Consider the following 18,212-nt stretch of genomic DNA (forward strand, 5'->3'; position numbering starts at 1 on the left):
GCCAGCCCACGGTCTGACCGGCCGACGCTGTGTCGGTTTCGGTTTCAGGTTGTTTGTTTGGAGTCCGTGATTATTTCATGATTATGACTTCTAGATGGATCCTATACGTATGTAATACTGTTGTTTGCTACTAATGAGTCAAGTTGGAGATAGCTTGGTCTCGGAATATGGTTTCTTTGTTTATTTCATGTGTAGGTGACTCGATGTCTCGGGAGAGTATTTGCGGTGATGGACCGGGAGTCAGCTTGGGGATAAGACGACGTCCGTGGTGGTCAGAGATCATGCGGGATACTTAGGCTAGAGTTGATGCACGTGGTTGATGGACATTCCATATGGCATACGATGGAGGTATTGTGTGCGTATGGGATGCGGAGTCAAATTTGGAAGGAGTCCAAATTTGGTACGATTGGTTATGTAAAGTTTCATTCTTGTACTAGAGGGTTTCCTAAGGTGTTTAGGACTCTTAGTATGAGTTTGGTTCGTGGCTTTAGGCTGCCTACCTCGGGTATAAATAGAGGGGGAGCGTGAGGCTTCCCGGTATCGCTTTAGAGAGCAATTGAGTTGAGTTTTGAGTTAGGGTTTCGAGTTTAGTCAAAATTTTTGTAAGGAGTACTGTTGGTGCACTTTGTAAACACAGAGAGAATCAATAAAGTCGTCATCTACTTTAAGAGTTCTTCAATTTGTGTTTCACCGGGTTTCGGCGGTCTAACCGGCAACTCACCGGCGGTCAGACCGGCGGCATACGGGCGGTCAGACCGGCAGCGGCGACAAGCGCGGCAGGCGACTTCGGCGGTCAGACTGGAGATTCAACACCGGTCAGACCGGCGGCATCCACTCGGTCAGACATGCAGATCAATCTCGGTCAGACCGACTTCCGTCGATTTCGAGGGTAACTTTTATTTCCGCTAAAAGTTTTCGGTTTTTGGGTATACCAACCATTCACCCCTCCCCCCTCTGGTTGGCTTAGTTCTTGTGATTCGATCCTACAAGTGGTATTAAAGCCTTGTTTTCTTCTTTGGATTTTTATCGATCTAGAGTTTTTGCCATGGCTACTCCTGCTAGGTTTTCAACTAAGCCTCATGTTTTCGATGGAACGGATTTTTCTCATTGGTTTAGTAGGACGCAATCTTATATTATGGCTGAAGATTATGATATTTGGAGAAAAGTTTCTCATCCTTATGTGATTCCTGAAGAGATTAATACTGCTGCTTTAAAAACTGAATTTGAACAAAATTGCAAAGCTCGCAATATTCTTTTGAGTGGGATTTCTCGTTCGGATTATGATCGTGTTGCTCATCTTCGAACTGCTCATGAGATTTGGAATGCTTTGAGTAATTTTCATCAAGGAACTAATAACATTAAAGAACTTCGTCGAGATCTTTTCAAAAAGGAGTATATTAAATTTGAGATGAAACCTGGAGAAGCTTTGGATGACTATCTTTCTAGGTTTAATAAAATTTTGAGTGATCTTAGATCTGTTGATTCTTCTTATGATGCTAATTATCCACAATCTGAGATTTCTCATCACTTTTTGAATGGTCTTGACATGTCTATTTGGGAGATGAAAGTTACATCTATTCAGGAGTCTATTAACATGTCTACTTTGAGTTTGGATTCGCTTTACACTAAATTGAAAACACATGAGATGAATGTTCTTTCTCGAAAAGTTGATTCTAAGTCGAGTGCTTTGGTTTCTTCCTCTTCTTCTTTGGATGTTGATGCTTCTTCATCTAAGTCTTCTTTTCTTGCTGTTTTTAATGCCACATCCGATGATCAACTCGAACAAATCGAGGAGGAGGATTTGGCTTTGGTTACTAAAAAAATTGCTCGAGCTATGAATAATGCCAGGAACAGGAAAAAAGGTGGTCCAAATCGTTGCTTTGAATGTGGTTCAATTGATCGTCTTCGTTCGCATTGTCCTAAGCTTGGGAGAGGCAAAAGAGAAGACAAAGATGGTGAGAAGACCAACAACAACAACAAGCTGAAGGGTTCATCCCAAGGGAGGAAGCTGGACAATCTCAGGAAGGCTTTTCAACAAGTTTGCGCCGCCTTCGAGCCACTAAGTGATGTAGATGGTGAAAGTGGAGATGATGATAAGGGAAAGAACATCTCCGATGTTTGCTTCATGGCGCGTGGTGAATCTGACACAGAGTATGAAGATAATGAGGTAAGTGCTTTTGAGGAAGCCATTAATATTTTGAGTGAAAAAAATAAGAAGTGTGAGAAGATGTATAGAAAACAGGAATTTATCATTGAATCTCTTAAATCTGAAATTGCTAGATTAAAATCTCTTATTCCTAATGATGATGATTGCTCAAATTGTGAGGTTTTAATGAATGAGATTTCAAAAATTAGAGATGTTAATGCTACACATGATTTGAAAAATAGATCTTCTCTTGCTTTTAGTTTTGCTTTGCACACACGCACTTTGGATGAGTTGTTTTTAACTAAGAAGTTGTTGCAAAAATATCAAATTGCTTTTCATGCTAGTTTGATGTTTAACTTGATTTCTGCTAAAAAGTTAAAACAACCTCTTGATGTTTTGGATTGCTCAACATGTAATTTGAATAAGTTGAAATTGAAAGATGCTTTAGGTCGTGTTGAGTATATGGAAGATGTTGTGAAAAACAATGAAGCGCTTTCTTGCCCCAAATGTCGTAAAAGCAAAGGTGTCATGGTAGATTATGAAAATTGTGCTAATTTGGAAAAAGAGGTTTCTTATTTGAAAAATTCTTTGCTAAGATTTTCTGATGGTAAAAAGAACCTCAACATGATTTTGGATCAATCAAAGGTTAGCACACATAACCGTGGTTTAGATTTTAATCCTTATGCTCATAATTCTAGACATCCTCCTGTTATGTTTGGTGCTGGTGCTAGAAGTGGTGAGATTTTGGTTAAACCTGATACTAACAAAACTGTGTTTAAATCTGCTAGTATCATGTCTACCTTGAATGCATCTTCTTCAAAATCCAATGTCGTGCATGCAAAATCTCCTGTTGTTGCTTCTGTTGCTAAATCTTCTAATGCTACCAATGTGTCTAATCATCGTGAAAAATATACTTGTTCTTTTTTTGGCAAAGATGGACATATTGTTGGTTTTTGTTTCAGATTAGCTCATAAATAGAAAAAGGAGAGAGAGATTGCTTTTGCAAAATCAAAGTGGCAAAAATCGGGTTTTCCCTCGAGAAAACCGGTCAGACCACAGTGGGTCCCGTGGTCAGACCGGGCACCGGTTAGACCGGCGGTACAGAGGCGGTCAGACCGGCCACTGTACCTCGGTCAGACCGGCCTCGGAGGAATTTTTCTGAAAATTCTAAAATTGATTTTGCACGTGGATATATGCCTATTGGATCTTCTGGTCGTGTGTCTCAGTACTGGATTCCTAAATTTTTATTATCTTCTAACCCCAGTACTGAGGCTTCGACTTCTGCTTGTGTGTAGGCTTTGGTGGCAAGGAAGGAGAACGTGTGGATCGTGGATTCCGGTTGTTCGCAGCACATGACCGGTGATAAAAATTGGTTCTCCTCTCTCAAAAAGGCATCCAAGACTGAATCGATTAGCTTTTGTGATGCTTCTACAAGTGTCGTTCTTGCTACAGGTTTGGTAAAGGTAAATGAAAATTTTGAATTGAAGAATGTAGCTTTGGTTGAGGACTTAAAGTACAATTTGCTTTCAGTTTCACAAACTGTTGATGAAAATTTTGAGGTTCACTTTAAGAAAACTGGAAGTAAAGTTTTTGATTCTTGTGGTGATTCTGTGTTGAATATTTCTCGCTATGGAAGAGTGTTTAAAGCTGATTTTGAAAATCCTGTTTCACCTGCGATAACATGTTTGGTTGCTAAGTTTGATAAAAATGTGATGTTTTGGCATCGTAGACTTGGATATGTTGGTTTTGATCATCTCACTAGGTTAAGTGGTTTGGATCTTGTTCGTGGTTTGCCTAAACTTAAGAAAGATCTTGATTTGGTTTGTACACCGTGTCGTCATGCTAAGATGGTTGCTTCTTCACATGCTCCTATTGTTTCTGTGATGACGGATGCACCAGGACAGCTATTACACATGGACACTGTTGGTCCAGCTAGAGTGCAATCTGTTGGAGGAAAGTGGTATGTGTTGGTTATTGTTGACGATTTTTCTCGATATTTTTGGGTTTTCTTTATGGCAACTAAGGACGAAGCTTTTCAACACTTTCGTGGTTTGTTTCTTCGATTGGATCCTGAATTTCCTTGTTCTTTGAAAAGAATTCGAAGTGATAATGGTGGTAAGTTTAAAAATGCTTCTTTTGAACAATTTTGCAACAAAAGAGGTCTTGAACATGAATTTTCTTCTCCTCGTGTTCCTCAACAAAACGATGTTGTTGAAAGGAAAAATCGTGTTTTGGTTGAGATGGCTAGAACGATGTTGGATGAGTATAAAACTCCTAGAAAATTTTGGGCTGAGGCGATAAACACTGCTTATTATATTTCAAATCGAGTTTTCTTGAGATCAAAACTTGGAAAAACTTCTTACGAACTTCGATTTGGACATGAACCCAAAGTTTCACATTTGCGTGTTTTTGGTTGCAAGTGCTTTGACTTGAAATCTGGAAATTTGGATAAGTTTGAGGCACGTTCTACCGATGAATTGTTTCTTGGTTACCCCGCACATACTCGTGGCTATCGTGTACTTATTTTGGGGACTAACAAAATCGTGGAGACTTGCGAAGTTTCTTTTGATAAGGCTAGTCTAGGTACTAGACCCGATATTGCAGGTACACTGTCACAGGTTCATGGGGAGGATGGTCGTATTTTTGAAGACGAGAGCGACGACAACGATGACGACGAGGTCGGCTCGGCCGGTCAGACCGCCGGCACACCTCCGGTCAGACCAGCACAGGAGGTGCGGTCAAACCGGCCAGGCTCGTCGGCTGAGGGTTCTGCTGATGCTGTTCAGGATGGTCCTCCGGAAATTACTACTTCGACCAGTACTGATACAGAACGTGGATCAACTTGAGAAGTCGCGGCTCCTTTGCACATTCAACGACGACATACGCCGGAACAAATTATTGGTAATATAGGTGAGCGGACTACAAGGTCTAAGGTAACGACTCATGATGTTTGTGCAAATTCTGCATTTCTTGCTTCTTTTGAACCCAAAGATGTGTCACATGCATTAACTGATGAATCATGGATTAATGCCATGCATGAAGAACTTGAAAATTTTGAGAGAAACAAAGTTTGGATTTTAGTTGAACCACCTTCTGGACATAATATTATTGGAACCAAGTGGGTTTTCAAAAATAAACAAAATGAGGATGGTTTAATTGTGAGAAATAAAGCTAGACTTGTTGCTTAAGGTTTTACTCAAGTTGAGGGTTTGGATTTTGATGAAACTTTTGCTCCTGTTGCTAGAATTGAGGCAATTAGACTTTTGTTGGCTTTTGCTGCTTCAAAAGGTTTTAAATTGTATCAAATGGATGTGAAAAGTGCTTTTCTAAATGGTTTTATATAGGAGGAAGTTGATGTCAAACAACCACCAGGTTTTGAAAATCCTGATTTTCCCAACCATGTTTTTAAATTATCTAAAGCTTTGTATGGTTTGAAACAAGCTCCTAGGGCATGGTATGATAGGCTTAAGAACTTTTTGCTTGCGAAAGGTTTTACAATGGGAAAGGTTGACAAAACGTTTTTTGTTCTTAAGCAAGGTGATAATCAACTTTTTGTTCAGATTTATGTGGATGATATCATCTTTGGTTGTTCGACTCACGTTTTGGTTGTGGAGTTTGCTGAGACTATGCGCAGGGAATTTGAGATGAGCATGATGGGTGAGTTATCGTACTTTTTGGGATTGCAAATTAAGCAAACACCTCAAGGTACATTTGTGCATCAAACGAAGTACACAAAGGATCTTTTGAGACGGTTCAAGATGGATAATTGCAAGCCAATTTCAACACCAATTGGTTCTACAGCTGTGTTGGATCCTGATGAAGATGGTGAAGCTGTTGATCAAAAGGAGTATAGAAGTATGATTGGATCTTTGTTGTATCTAACTGCTTCTAGGCCAGACATACAATTTGCTGTGTGTTTGTGTACACGCTTTCAAGCTTCTCCTCGTGCTTCACATCGTCAAGCGGTCAAGCGAATAATGAGGTATTTGAATCATACACTTGAGTTTGGATTTTGGTATTCTACTTCATCTTCTATATGCTTAAGTGGATATTCCGATGCTGATTTTGGTGGTTGTAGAATTGATAGGAAAAGTACTAGTGGAACATGTCATTTTCTTGGTACATCATTGATTGCATGGTCTTCTAGGAAACAATCTAGTGTTGCTCAATCAACTGCTGAATCTGAATATGTTGTTGCTGCTAGTTGTTGTTCACAGATTCTTTGGCTTTTATCTACTTTGAAAGATTATGGTTTTACTTTTGAGAAAGTACCTCTCTTTTGTGATAATACTAGTGCTATCAATATTGCTAAGAATCTTGTTCAACACTCACGCACAAAGCACATTGATATTCGTTTTCAGTTTTTGAGGGATCATGTTGAGAAGCAAGATGTTGAATTGCAGTTTTTGGACACCAAGTTGCAAATTGCTGATATTTTCACTAAACCTTTGGATTCTAATCACTTTGCTTTTCTTCGTGGTGAATTGGGCATAATTCATCCTATTGGCATGGTTTGAGGGGGAGTTTGTACCTCATGGTTTTATCAAGCAATAATATGACAATGAGAAAAATTGAGTAAAGAGAGCTTTGTTTATGCATATGGTATTTTCTTGTGCATGCTAGCAATACTTTGAAGGTTTATTTGTCTCTAGCATAGCTTGTATGTATTCTAGTCTTTTCATGAGATTTAGATTTTGCTTTTAAGGGAGATGATGCATGACATTTAATTTCTATACTTGAATTAAGAAAATATGCAATGTTGATGCTAGCATATGGTTTGATTTATAAATGCTCTATATATATGCTTTATTGAATTGTTATTCCTCAAATAGCTTTAATTGCTCATTGCGAAAAGAGAATAAAAATATAAAAAAAATGAATACCGAATCCTTGGAAAAAGTCTTGACGACAAGGACGTATTCGATGTGAGCAAAATAATGGGTGCCGAATCCCTGTAAACAGTCTTGACGACAGGGACGTACCCGGAATAAAAGAGAAAAATATGAGCAAAAAGGCTCAAGAAAAGAAAAAATTGAAAAAAATTCTCTTGGTTATTTTGTGCTAAAGGTTATTTGAGAAAGAGTGATAAATGCAATAGGTATATGTGTTTAGTGTTTATTCTTCAACCTATGTGCTTGTTAAGATGTTGTATTATAAATCGTATGAAATCATGAATTTTGATTGTTGATTCAAGCTTAATTGTAAAATCTTTGGTTCATGGTTATACTACTTTAATACATGCTTGTTCTGTTATAGATGGATTCATCTTCTTTTTATTGCAACACATGACATGATATGCTATATGTATGCTAAGCTCTTGAACATTAATGAACTTAATTCCTATGCTTGATGAAATCATTGTCAAAAGGGGGAGAAGTAATGTGAAATTTTTGGATTTTTGGAGAAGCAAGGTGAATTTTTGAAGAGTTGTTGAGAAGAGCTGTTGAGAAGAGCATGTTTTTGGTTCAATTGGGAATTTCTTTCTTTTAAAAAGGGGGAGAAGTTTTCTTTTGGATTTTCGAGCACGATGTGTACGTTTGTACGAAGTGTGCTTTTTACCACTTGTGTTTTTTATTTTTCCAAACACCAAAACATTTTTGACTGGTTTGCCAATGTGTTCATCAAGGAGGAGATTGTAAAATCAAAGGTGTTTTTGATTATTATTCTGTGATGAACAATTGGGCATTGGAGATTATTGGTTTTGTTATTTGGAATTTATTCACGAAGTGGTTTTGGAGATGATTGGATTCACAGGTGATCGTAGGATTCTATTATTTTATGTGACCGGTCAAACCGGGCTGTGTATGCCTGTCAGACCGGCGGTGATCGAGCGGTCGGATCGGCCAGCCTGCGGTCTGACCGGGCGACGCTGTGTTGGTTTCGGTTTCGGGTTGTTTGTTTGGATATCCGTGATTATTTCATGATTATGACTTCTAGATGGATACTATACGTATGTAATACTGTTGTTTGCTACTAATGAGTCAAGTTGGAGATAGCTTGGTCTTGGAATATGGTTTCTTTGTTTATTTCATGTGTAGGTGACTCGATGTCTCGGGAGAGTATTTGCGGTGATGGACCGGGAGTCGGCTTGGGGATAAGACGACGTCCGTGGTGGTCAGAGATCATCCGGGATACTTAGGCTAGAGTTGATGCACGTGGTTGATGGACATTCCATATGGCATACGATGGAGGTATTATGTGCGTATAGGATGCGGAGTCGAATTTGGAAGGAGTCCAAATTTGGTACGATTGGTTATGTAAAGTTTTCTTATACTAGAGGGTTTCCTAAGGTGTTTAGGACTCTTAGTATGAGTTTGGTTCGTGGCTTTAGGCTGCCTACCTCGGGTATAAATAGAGGGGGAGCGTGAGGCTTCTCGGTATCGCTTTAGAGAGCAATTGAGTTGAGTTTTGAGTTAGGGTTTCGAATTTAGTCGAAATTTTTGTAAGGAGTACTGTTGGTGCACTTTGTAAATACAGAGAGAATCAATAAAGTCGTCATCTACTTTAAGAGTTCTTCGATTTGTGTTTCACCGGGTTTCGGCGGTCTAACCGGCAACTCACCGGTGGTCAGACCGGCGGCATACGGGCGGTCAAACCGGCGGCGGCGACAAGCGCGGCAGGCGACTTCGGTGGTCAGACCGGAGATTCAACACCGGTCAGACCGGCGGCATCCACTCGGTCAGACCTGCAGATCAATCTCGGTCAGACCGACTTCTGTCGATTTCGAGGGTAACTTTTATTTCCGCTAAAAGTTTTCGGTTTTTGGGTATACCAACCATTCATCCCCCTCTGGTTGGCTTAGTTCTTGTGATTCGATCCTACAATAATCGGCTCTTTTTTTTTTTTTTTTTTTTTTGCTTGAGCGAAGGTAAAGGTGCCGGTTCTATTTTTCACATATATAGGTGCCAGCTGCTTGTAATGGTGTAGACCAATAGATACCGGTGCACCTGCGATGGTTTCTGATAGCTAGCGCTGCCTTGGCCCGTTGATCTGAAGCCTGCCCCAGTGTTGGTAATTACGTATTTTTATATGTTTTATTTGTAATAACAATAAAAAGAGCAAAATTCTGATCTTACATGATTCAGGCTGCTCTCAGACTAGGCTTGATTTGTTTGCTTGGGCCTGGCCTGACATTGAACAGGCCTAGCTACCACTCCCCCGTCCGCACGGTTTTCCTAAATGATAGTGAAAGCGACTTGCAGGTTTGTCACATCTGATACTCGTTTTAGGATTTATAAATTATTATTAGAATTTATATTAAATATTCATTAATTTACAAGTGAAGTTAAATGTGGGAAATAAAATTTCCTAAATATAAATCATGGATGGATTTTATTTTTATTAAATTCTCCACGGTTAATTATACTCTCTGGAATTTTCTCGGATTTTTTGGAGCTCTATTCCTAATTTTAATCATACAAACAATATTTTAGTAATTATCCACATATTAAATTAATCATTAAATGGTCTGATTATAATCTTGTTAAGTACCTTGGGTGTCCAAGTATTTTCAGGATTTTTCTTCAAATTATTTGAGCATTAGAAGTATTTTTAACAATTCAAAGATCATTTCAGTGATTAATTTAATTGGAAAAGTAATTAAAATTCCTCTTTTCCTTTTCGGGCCGAAACAGGAAAAGTCCTCTCTCTTTCTTGGCCCAATCTCCTCTCAGCCTGTAGCCCCTCTCCCTCTCTCTGTCGAAGTCTGCTTTGTGTCCCTCTTTCAATCGGGCCAAGAAGTAGAAGCCCAGCCGTAAGTCTAGTTTTCCTCCCTGTCGCTACAGTGGCATCTTCAACCTCCAGCCGGCTGGAGACAGAGCCCGATGCCGCCATTGCCGTCGATTTTCTCCTCCAAATCCGGCCTTATCTCTCGTGCATTCCTAAAATTAGTTGAGGGTATTTGTTTCCCTTAGCCTCCTCTATCTTTTCCCCCAAAAATCCGGTTTTATCCCTTTGAATTCGACGCGAATTTGGATTCGTTTTCGAGTTTATCTCTCCACCAAACCCTAGGTTTTCCCGGCGCGATTCCTTGCGTTCCAAGCCCGATCACTCTCTCCCGTGACTATAAATAGAGTCCCCTCCCTCTCCTCCTTCGGCCACCACCTCTCCCTCTCTCTGCCGTCGCTTGTAGCGCCGTCGCCGCGTTCGTCTTCTCTGTCCACCGCCGGCAGCCGCTCCAGCCGCCCCTAGCAGCCGCCTCGGCCGTCGACGACCTGCGCCGTCGCCTCTCCCGGGTTCGCAAGGAGGAGCTTCACACCGTCCACCACTTCCCCGAAGCCGAAGACAACCGGAAGCCATCGCCGACGTCAAGCCGATCTGCTTCGCCTTCATCCGCGCCGTGCCGTCGCCTCGGTCGTCCCCGACCTATGCCGCCAGCTCCCTCGGCATCGCAGCACCGAGAAGAAGCCCGTAAACCCCTCCGTTGCCGCTGCTCGTCGCCGGAAAGCCGCCGTCGTCGTCGTCCAGACTTCGCCGCCGTTCGGAGCTCGTCGCCGGCCGTCTGCCGTCGTCGTTCGTCGTCGTGCCGCCCCTCAGTGAGTTCCTCGCGTCGTGCTCGTCGCGTTGGTGCCCTCCGTTCTCGCCGCCGTGACCTAGATCGCCGGTGACCGTGCTGTCCCGAGCCTCTCGCCGGTGATGACGTCATCAATGATGTCATAATGCCCTTTTCTTTTCTAAAATAAATCGTGAATCCTTTTCGGTATAAGGCTAAAATCAGTTGAATCTTGTAAAATTTATAGCTAATTCATATGAACTCAGAATGAGGCCGTTCAAGTCTCTAAATTCATCTAAAATTATGATTTACATGTTTGTTTATTTTTATGTACTGTTTATTTGGTTTTTATTAGTCTTTTTCTTCGTTTTGCATGTTAGCTTGTCGTTTCCATCGATGCGAAGGTTCGTGAGTGCGTCGGAAGTGTTCAAGAAGATTAATTGAAGACCGATTATTGCAAGGCAAGTCACACAGATCCCAAACACAATCCTTTGAGCATGTTGACCCTATATTTAAATTCTCTATTTATTTCAACTGTGCATTTATGGCCAGTTTGCATTGATTACCCTATTCCTTGATACCTTAGCTAATAAATTGATTAGCTTGAACCTTATATATTGGTTTGGTTCAGCTAAATTATATATATATATATATATATATATATATATATATATATATATATATATATATATATATATATATATATATATATATATATAATGGCTTGGCCATGCTTAGAAACATTAGCTCATTAATGGGATGAATCATACTACATTATTATTTATGAATATATTTAATGGTAGCTCACGATGGTTAATCGTGTTATGATAATTAATTGATAATTAAAACTTGACAATGGTAGGTTGTGAGCACATGGTTTTGAAGGTCGTGCTCATGGCAATTAAGGACCGGTTCGCGAGCTACTGTTGTGAGACATTAACCGTACCAACCACAAGCCAGCGTGGGCAACGGCTTTACCTTTTGTATAGCATGATTCATTGCGGGGTGCCAGACTGAGAAGCGGCGAGAAGTCGGTGAGGGTCGCTGGGGAGTCCATGCCTCTGGTTATATTTATAGAGGGGGTGATTATGATCTAGGATTGGTGCACTGTGGTGAGTTGTGTTGTGCAGAGGGTATTGTCACAGCCTCTATTCGGGTACTTTCCAGTATCGCAACGCATGGCAGACATGATGTTGAGGCTGTGTCTTGTGGGTACAGTGGTACACCTCTGGCCAGAGTAAAACTATTCGAATAGCCATACCCGCGGTCATGGGCGGGTTGAGCAATATTTTTCGTGATTAGTCTCATACCTCTCACAATAATTATTGATGCTATAATTGGTAATAATTTGCTTAGCTCCTGGTTTGGAGTTAGATCTGTGCAGTCGGGTTTGGTTGTTCAGAATGGTTAGGCCTGAGCAGCATGGGTGTTCTGTTCAGTGTTGATTAAAATTGATGATTACTCTACTGTTTTACTATTCTTAAATATTTGCTAAATGCTGCTTTTGCAAATGAGCCTATATTATGCCATCCTTTGGTATCCTTGTACACTTGCATATTTGCTGTGTGGCTTGTTGAGTATGTCATATGCTCATTCTTGCAATAATCAATCAACCTCAGTTGAAGAAAAAGGATGTAGAAGGAGAAGACGTTTGGTTTATACCCCAGTTGAGCTGCCTGTGGGAGTGGAGCTGAAGCCATCGCTAGACCGTTAATTCCGCTGCTGTTTTCTTTTCTTTTGTAAGTATGTAACGTTATTATTAAGATGGATTTGTATATTAAATTGTCTGTTTATGTACCTCGGCTGATTTCTGGATGAGGATTGTATGTACAAATAAGTTCGGAAATTATTAGTGAATTTCTGGGCGTGACAAGGTTGTAGCCTACTTGTTGTGCCGATTTGAGGAAGCCATGTGTCCAGAGCACACCATGCCCATAACCTTTCTTGGCCACCAGAAAATCCCCTCCTTCGATCGGCAACCACATGCCCCTGTCAAGGAGGGGGACAGCAATGGTTCAATGATTTTATTCATCCCCAGCCATCCACGGGATCGGAGAAAACGGGCTGCACAAATTGCATGTACGTTGTATGAACCAAACTAGTTGGTTATCTAAAGTCTTCTGTCTTTATTTATTTAGTTGCTGAAATAGTTATTATACCAGTAGATACCATGAAACATATAGGGTGAAGATACTTTTATTTAGAAGTTTAGGAACACCTGCAAGTATTCATGTGTGTTAATTAAGCGAAGAGTTGACCCCTGATCTCTTAAACAAAATATGCTGCTATATAATGCACGCTAGCTGCAATACCAGTTCACACACGTACGGACACATTATTGAGGAACTATCGAAATGGAATCTTTCCGTTGGATATTAAAAACAGTGAATGAACACCTAATTTTACATAGATAGTACACAGAAGGAATTAATCATAAAAATATGAACATACAAAGATAGTGGACAAAAATATGAACATCTGGCTAGTAACAACTACACTTTTTTTTTAAAATAACTGAAAACATACTTTTGTCATACAACACACATAAAAAACACTTTTGTCATATATATGGCACATAGACAATTATATAAATAGTCGTGCAATTAGTTAATTAACTACCTACACAGAAATTCTAGTATATTCTTCAATACGTACAACACAATATTCAGGAGATTATTTCTAATGCAGAATATATATATAAAAGAAAAATTCTAAATACCCTCCTAAACTTTGATTGGAAGTCCATCTAGCAGACTGAACTTTATATATACACCTTAAATTGTACAATATCGTTCATATTACTCTATAAGGTGGTTTTCACAAAGTGATCTTTACCTAATTTGCATTTATGTTGGGTGGGTTTGACTAAGTGACATATGAATTGGACATATATGCTAAAATCTCCATCTAAATGTTTCATTTTTACTCTATTTTTTGCTCTCACTTACAAAGGAATGTCAATACATACTTGTATGATATTACAATAGAGTATAAATGAGTGACCAGTGATTGATGATATGTAAACATGCTATATTAATAATTTAAAACCTCTCAGCATGCAAACTTCCAAATACACAAAACCACCTTAGGGAGCAATATAAATGGTTTTGAAAAGTTTAGGTGGTTGGGTGTGTGGTTTTAATGTTTTAGTGTGCTAGCTTAGACGAACTCCTATCCAAAGTTTAGGGATATATGGACCTTTAAACTAGAAAATTTAATATTAAAATCATATATTTATCTGTATTCACGATTTAACGAAAAGGTAACTACTACAAGAATCCAGAATTTTCTTGGCGGCCAAAAACTGCCAAGGCAATATATTTTGATGGCCGAACGCCAAGTCTAGAGTGATAGGGAAATCCAAATTTCTTGGCTGCTAACCGTGAGGGAAAGTTTTATTGAAGGTCTAACCGCCAAGAAAACTATGAAGGATATCAAACTTTTGAAAAGCCAATAAATGTAACCTTGACGGCTATTTTTTGACCGACGAAAAAATCAGGTGGCGCCAAGAAAATCCCGGAATCTTGTAATTGAATAAAAATCCGTCAATTATAGATACAACATAGCAAAAAAAATAGTAGAAAAATATGATTGAATATACTAACATGCAGATTGTACACACACATAACTAAGGTATAGGTTTTCTTTTGTCCAGACTAGCCAATTTTGACTTAGAAAGAACTGTAATTGCACCTCTTTTCTAGTCTAGATAGTGGTGTACAGGTTCACATATGAAGTTAATTACTCAAGAATATTTCAACAAGTAGTTCACCGAAGGACGCATATTTAAAAAGTTCATTACTTTTTTAAACGTTACTTAATATTTTATGCTTAAGACAAGATTTGATTATATTTTATAACTTTGAACATCAAAAGCTTCTCAAATACTTAGTTTTAAAGGAATATGTGGTATGTATAGATTTGCGTGGAAAAGAATAATTATAATATCATAAAATTATTGTTTTATGTTCTTATTTGACACAAAATTGACTACCAAAGTTTGATTTCAAAATTTTTGACTACTTTTTATCCTAAACGTCAAATATTATGACTAGATGGGGTCTTGCAACGACGCTAGCTTGAAACTGGATATGATTACATTATATGGCCTTGGTCAGTAAAACATTTGACATTATTTCTCTTATTATATCTTACCTTTTCAGTGAGAAATAGATTTTTGGAAGTGCACAGAACCATGGAAACAATATTTTTTTTTAAAAAAAAGACAAAGAAAGTTAATGTACTCCTTCCGTTTCATAATGTAAGACTTTCTAGTATTGCACACATACATATAGATGTTAATGAATCTAAACACATACATATGTCTAGATTCATTAACATCTAAATGAATGTGGGCAATGCTAGAAAGTCTTACGTTGTGAAAGTAACACACAATATACCTCTCAAGGATTGTAAAATCAGCACTCTAAAGAGCACTGGAAGAATAAATGATAATTAATAGCATTCATTAATCATTACTATCATGCATCGAAATGTTAATTGTACAGCTCGTCAAGCTAGTCGGTGAAATTAATTGAAATAGCAAACTACGGTGAGAAAAGGCATGAAACAGGAAAACACACCCAACAGTCTTCATCTTAGATATTAACCAGACGCAGCAGGCGAACAACATGATATAGCCTGGCATCAAATAGAGCCAGATCTAACACCTCGTGTGCTTCTTTGTGTTGGCGTTGCAGAATCATTAAGATCTGGCAGTTTGCCTCGAAAAGGTACGACTACCACTCCATGACCCTCTCTTTGCAACGTGCTGATCTCTCGTTCATAGCTATCCCAACAAGGAGACCCAGAAGCAAGCTAGAGAGCACAAATAAAATATTTGTTCCAGTCTCAGGCTCTCAGCTCTCTCACGCATGGGCTAGTTATTGGGCATGGCCCTGATTGGCATCACCATTTGACTTGGCGGTGACTATTTTAGTAGCAGTGTAGTAGTGTGTGAATGAATACAGTGAAGCAGCGAGATGTAGTAGCAGAGAACAGCAGCTAGCAACGGTATAAATTAAGAGATACAATGCGTAATGTACGTGTGCTAATGATGCTACGACTTGGCCTGTAGAACATAATGGTGGCAATTGGCCAGTGTTTCAGTTATTCTCGGAGTCAGTATCCATGGGAGTGTGGGAAGAAGAAATGGCAGGAATTGGAGCATGCGATGATGATGGTGGTGGCTGGCTGGTGGCCGTGGTGATGGTGTCAGTCAGGGCACAGGCACTTCTCGTACCGATCAAACCTTCACTTCCAAGGCTTGGAAGTAAGAGAAATTTGCTCTCTGCAGGCCCGGGTAAAAGTACACGCATCTTTCCATATGTTCCCCTTCTCTCATCATTTTATCCTGTCTCCCCCCTTCCTTCCTTTGTTTCTCTCTCACTCCTCATCAATTGTTAGTTGATCGATCTGTCGATCAAGGGAACAATGTGGCAGTCTTTTTAACGGCCAAAGCTACAAACAACTAGCTCGAAACGAATATAATTAAGCTACAGAGCTGAAAGAAAGATCAATATAAGGTAGTACAAGCTTCTCGAGTCAACAGCGAGATCAGTTAAGAGGAAGACACAAGAAATAGCCGAAAAAAACGACAGAGACAGAGAGAGAGAGAGAGAGAGAGAGCTACATATCACGAAACAATTAATCCCCGACGCGGACATAATAACGATTAATAACACCTGAAATCACATGCATAATTCCCACGGAAATCCTCCAAGAAAGAGTAGTCTCCAACTCCAAGTGAAGAGAAAGCTAATTAAAGCACTTAACCTTTCTATGCTGCGTTGCTGTTGCGGAATCGATCCATCTCAGAACGGCGCCGGGCGGCCACCGCCGGCGCCAGGGTTCCATCCGTAGGCGGCTTCCGGCGGCAGCTGCACGTTTCCGAGTAGGTTTGGTGGTAGTCCTTGGAAGAGGCTTGGATCGACGGCCCCGCCGGCGAGCTGCGCCGCTTGCTGCCCCGCGGCGAGCAACCCAGCGCTGTCGGCTTGCCCTTGAGCCGCCAGTAGCTCGTCGTCCTCCAACGGCAGCCGCTCGTACACCGCGTTCGCAAAAGACGCCGCCATTATCACCACAGGCCCAGCCGCGGTCAGCGCGCCGACGACGCTGCCGCCCACGACCTGGCCCTGGCCTCCGGCCAGGTAGACGGTGAGCCCCGTGGCCTCCGGCGGGGCGGGCGGCGGGAGGAAGGAGCCGGAGAGGGAGAGTATCTCGAACCGGCCGTGGAGCGCAACGACCGCTCCCTGCGATGCGGGCTGCCGCAGCGTGACGTTAGTGACGGTGCCAGCGCCGCTGAGCACGCAAACCCCGCGCTGCCGGCGTCGCGCGAACGTGGTGATGCTCTCGGAGATGTCGCAGCCGCCGGCCACCTCCATGACGTGCGTCCGGAGCGTGTTGGCGCTGTCCCTGGTGATGATGATCGGTGGCTTCGGCTTGTTCTTGGACCCCGCCGGGCGTCCCCTCGGGCGGCGCGTGGCGCTCTCGCTCCCGGCGCCGTCCGGTCCGCCACCCGAGGGGGGTACCAGCGCGAGGTCACCGCCGTCACCACCGCTTCCATGGCCGTTGCCACTGTTCTCGTCGTCGTCGTGGTCGCGCTTGGTGCCGCGGCTGCCGAAGACACCCGGAGTGCCGCCGCCTTGGTCGTCCTCGGTCTTGAGATGCAGCTGGTGCTGCTGCTGCTGGAGATGGTGATGGAAGTCGCGGGTGTTGAACGGTGGAGGAAGATGGTGACCGTGTATTGATGCCGTGACCGGATCCATCCTTGCAAGCTAGCAATCAATTAGCTAGGTTATCCCTCTTGCTCTTCCTCTCTCTCTTTCACTCCACTCACTTGCTTTCTTTTTCCTCCAAGATCTTTTTTATTTGGCCTCTATCTTATCTAGGAACAAATCTCTCTCAAGTCTCAAGTGGGAAGGAAGGGGCCGACGAAGAGACGAAACCTACGAGATGGAACAGTCGCGAGGAAAGCAAAGGGGGAGAGGAGGATGGAAGGGGAGGAAAGCTAAGGAGGATGCATGGTGCTCTACTACTGGTGTGGTGTGGTGGTGTGTGTTGTGCTGCGCGATGAGAGAGGGAAGAGGGGAAAAGATGGGAAAGAAAGACGGCACCCTGCCTGGCTTGGTCTGGCCAATTCTTTTCTCCACTTTGCCGCTTGATTAGAATAATGATAGGTGGGAGGGAGGAGGAGAGGGACGCCACCACCACCACCGCTACTACCCCTCACCAGACACAGAAAATGCGGAGAGAGAGACGCCGAACGAACAAAGCAAGGGAGGAGGGAGGCAAGGCACTTCTCATGTCAACCACCAACTTCTCAGCTGCTTGATTCTAGGGCATCTAACTAGACTAGCTAGCTAGCTACTCCTTTTCATCTCCCCCTCTTGGATTTGTGCGCTCCCCACAAAAATTGTTTCGTATATATGGATGAGTAGTGATCAAAAGTTGTTCCCAATCATCACATGTCTCAAGTTATATGTGTGTGTCACCAGATGCGTAATCTCAATTCTCAATTGTGTGTACTTGTACGTTGCTCTCAAATATCACATCATCTCAAGTTGTGTGGTTCCTTCA

The 18,212-nt window shown here is 41.5% G+C and overlaps 1 protein-coding gene across 1 annotated transcript; it reads right to left on the minus strand.

The window, feature by feature from the left end:
- Positions 1–16,127: 16,127 nt before the first annotated feature.
- On the minus strand, positions 16,128–18,012 carry LOC127761874 (AT-hook motif nuclear-localized protein 24-like). Its single transcript, XM_052286210.1, has one exon. The coding sequence runs from the start codon at positions 17,399–17,401 to the stop codon at positions 16,451–16,453; it is 951 nt and encodes a 316-aa protein (XP_052142170.1). The 5' UTR covers positions 17,402–18,012; the 3' UTR covers positions 16,128–16,450.
- Positions 18,013–18,212: the final 200 nt, after the last annotated feature.

This window comes from Oryza glaberrima, chromosome 2 (assembly GCF_000147395.1).
Source record: "Oryza glaberrima chromosome 2, OglaRS2, whole genome shotgun sequence".
Classification (NCBI taxonomy): domain Eukaryota; kingdom Viridiplantae; phylum Streptophyta; class Magnoliopsida; order Poales; family Poaceae; genus Oryza; species Oryza glaberrima.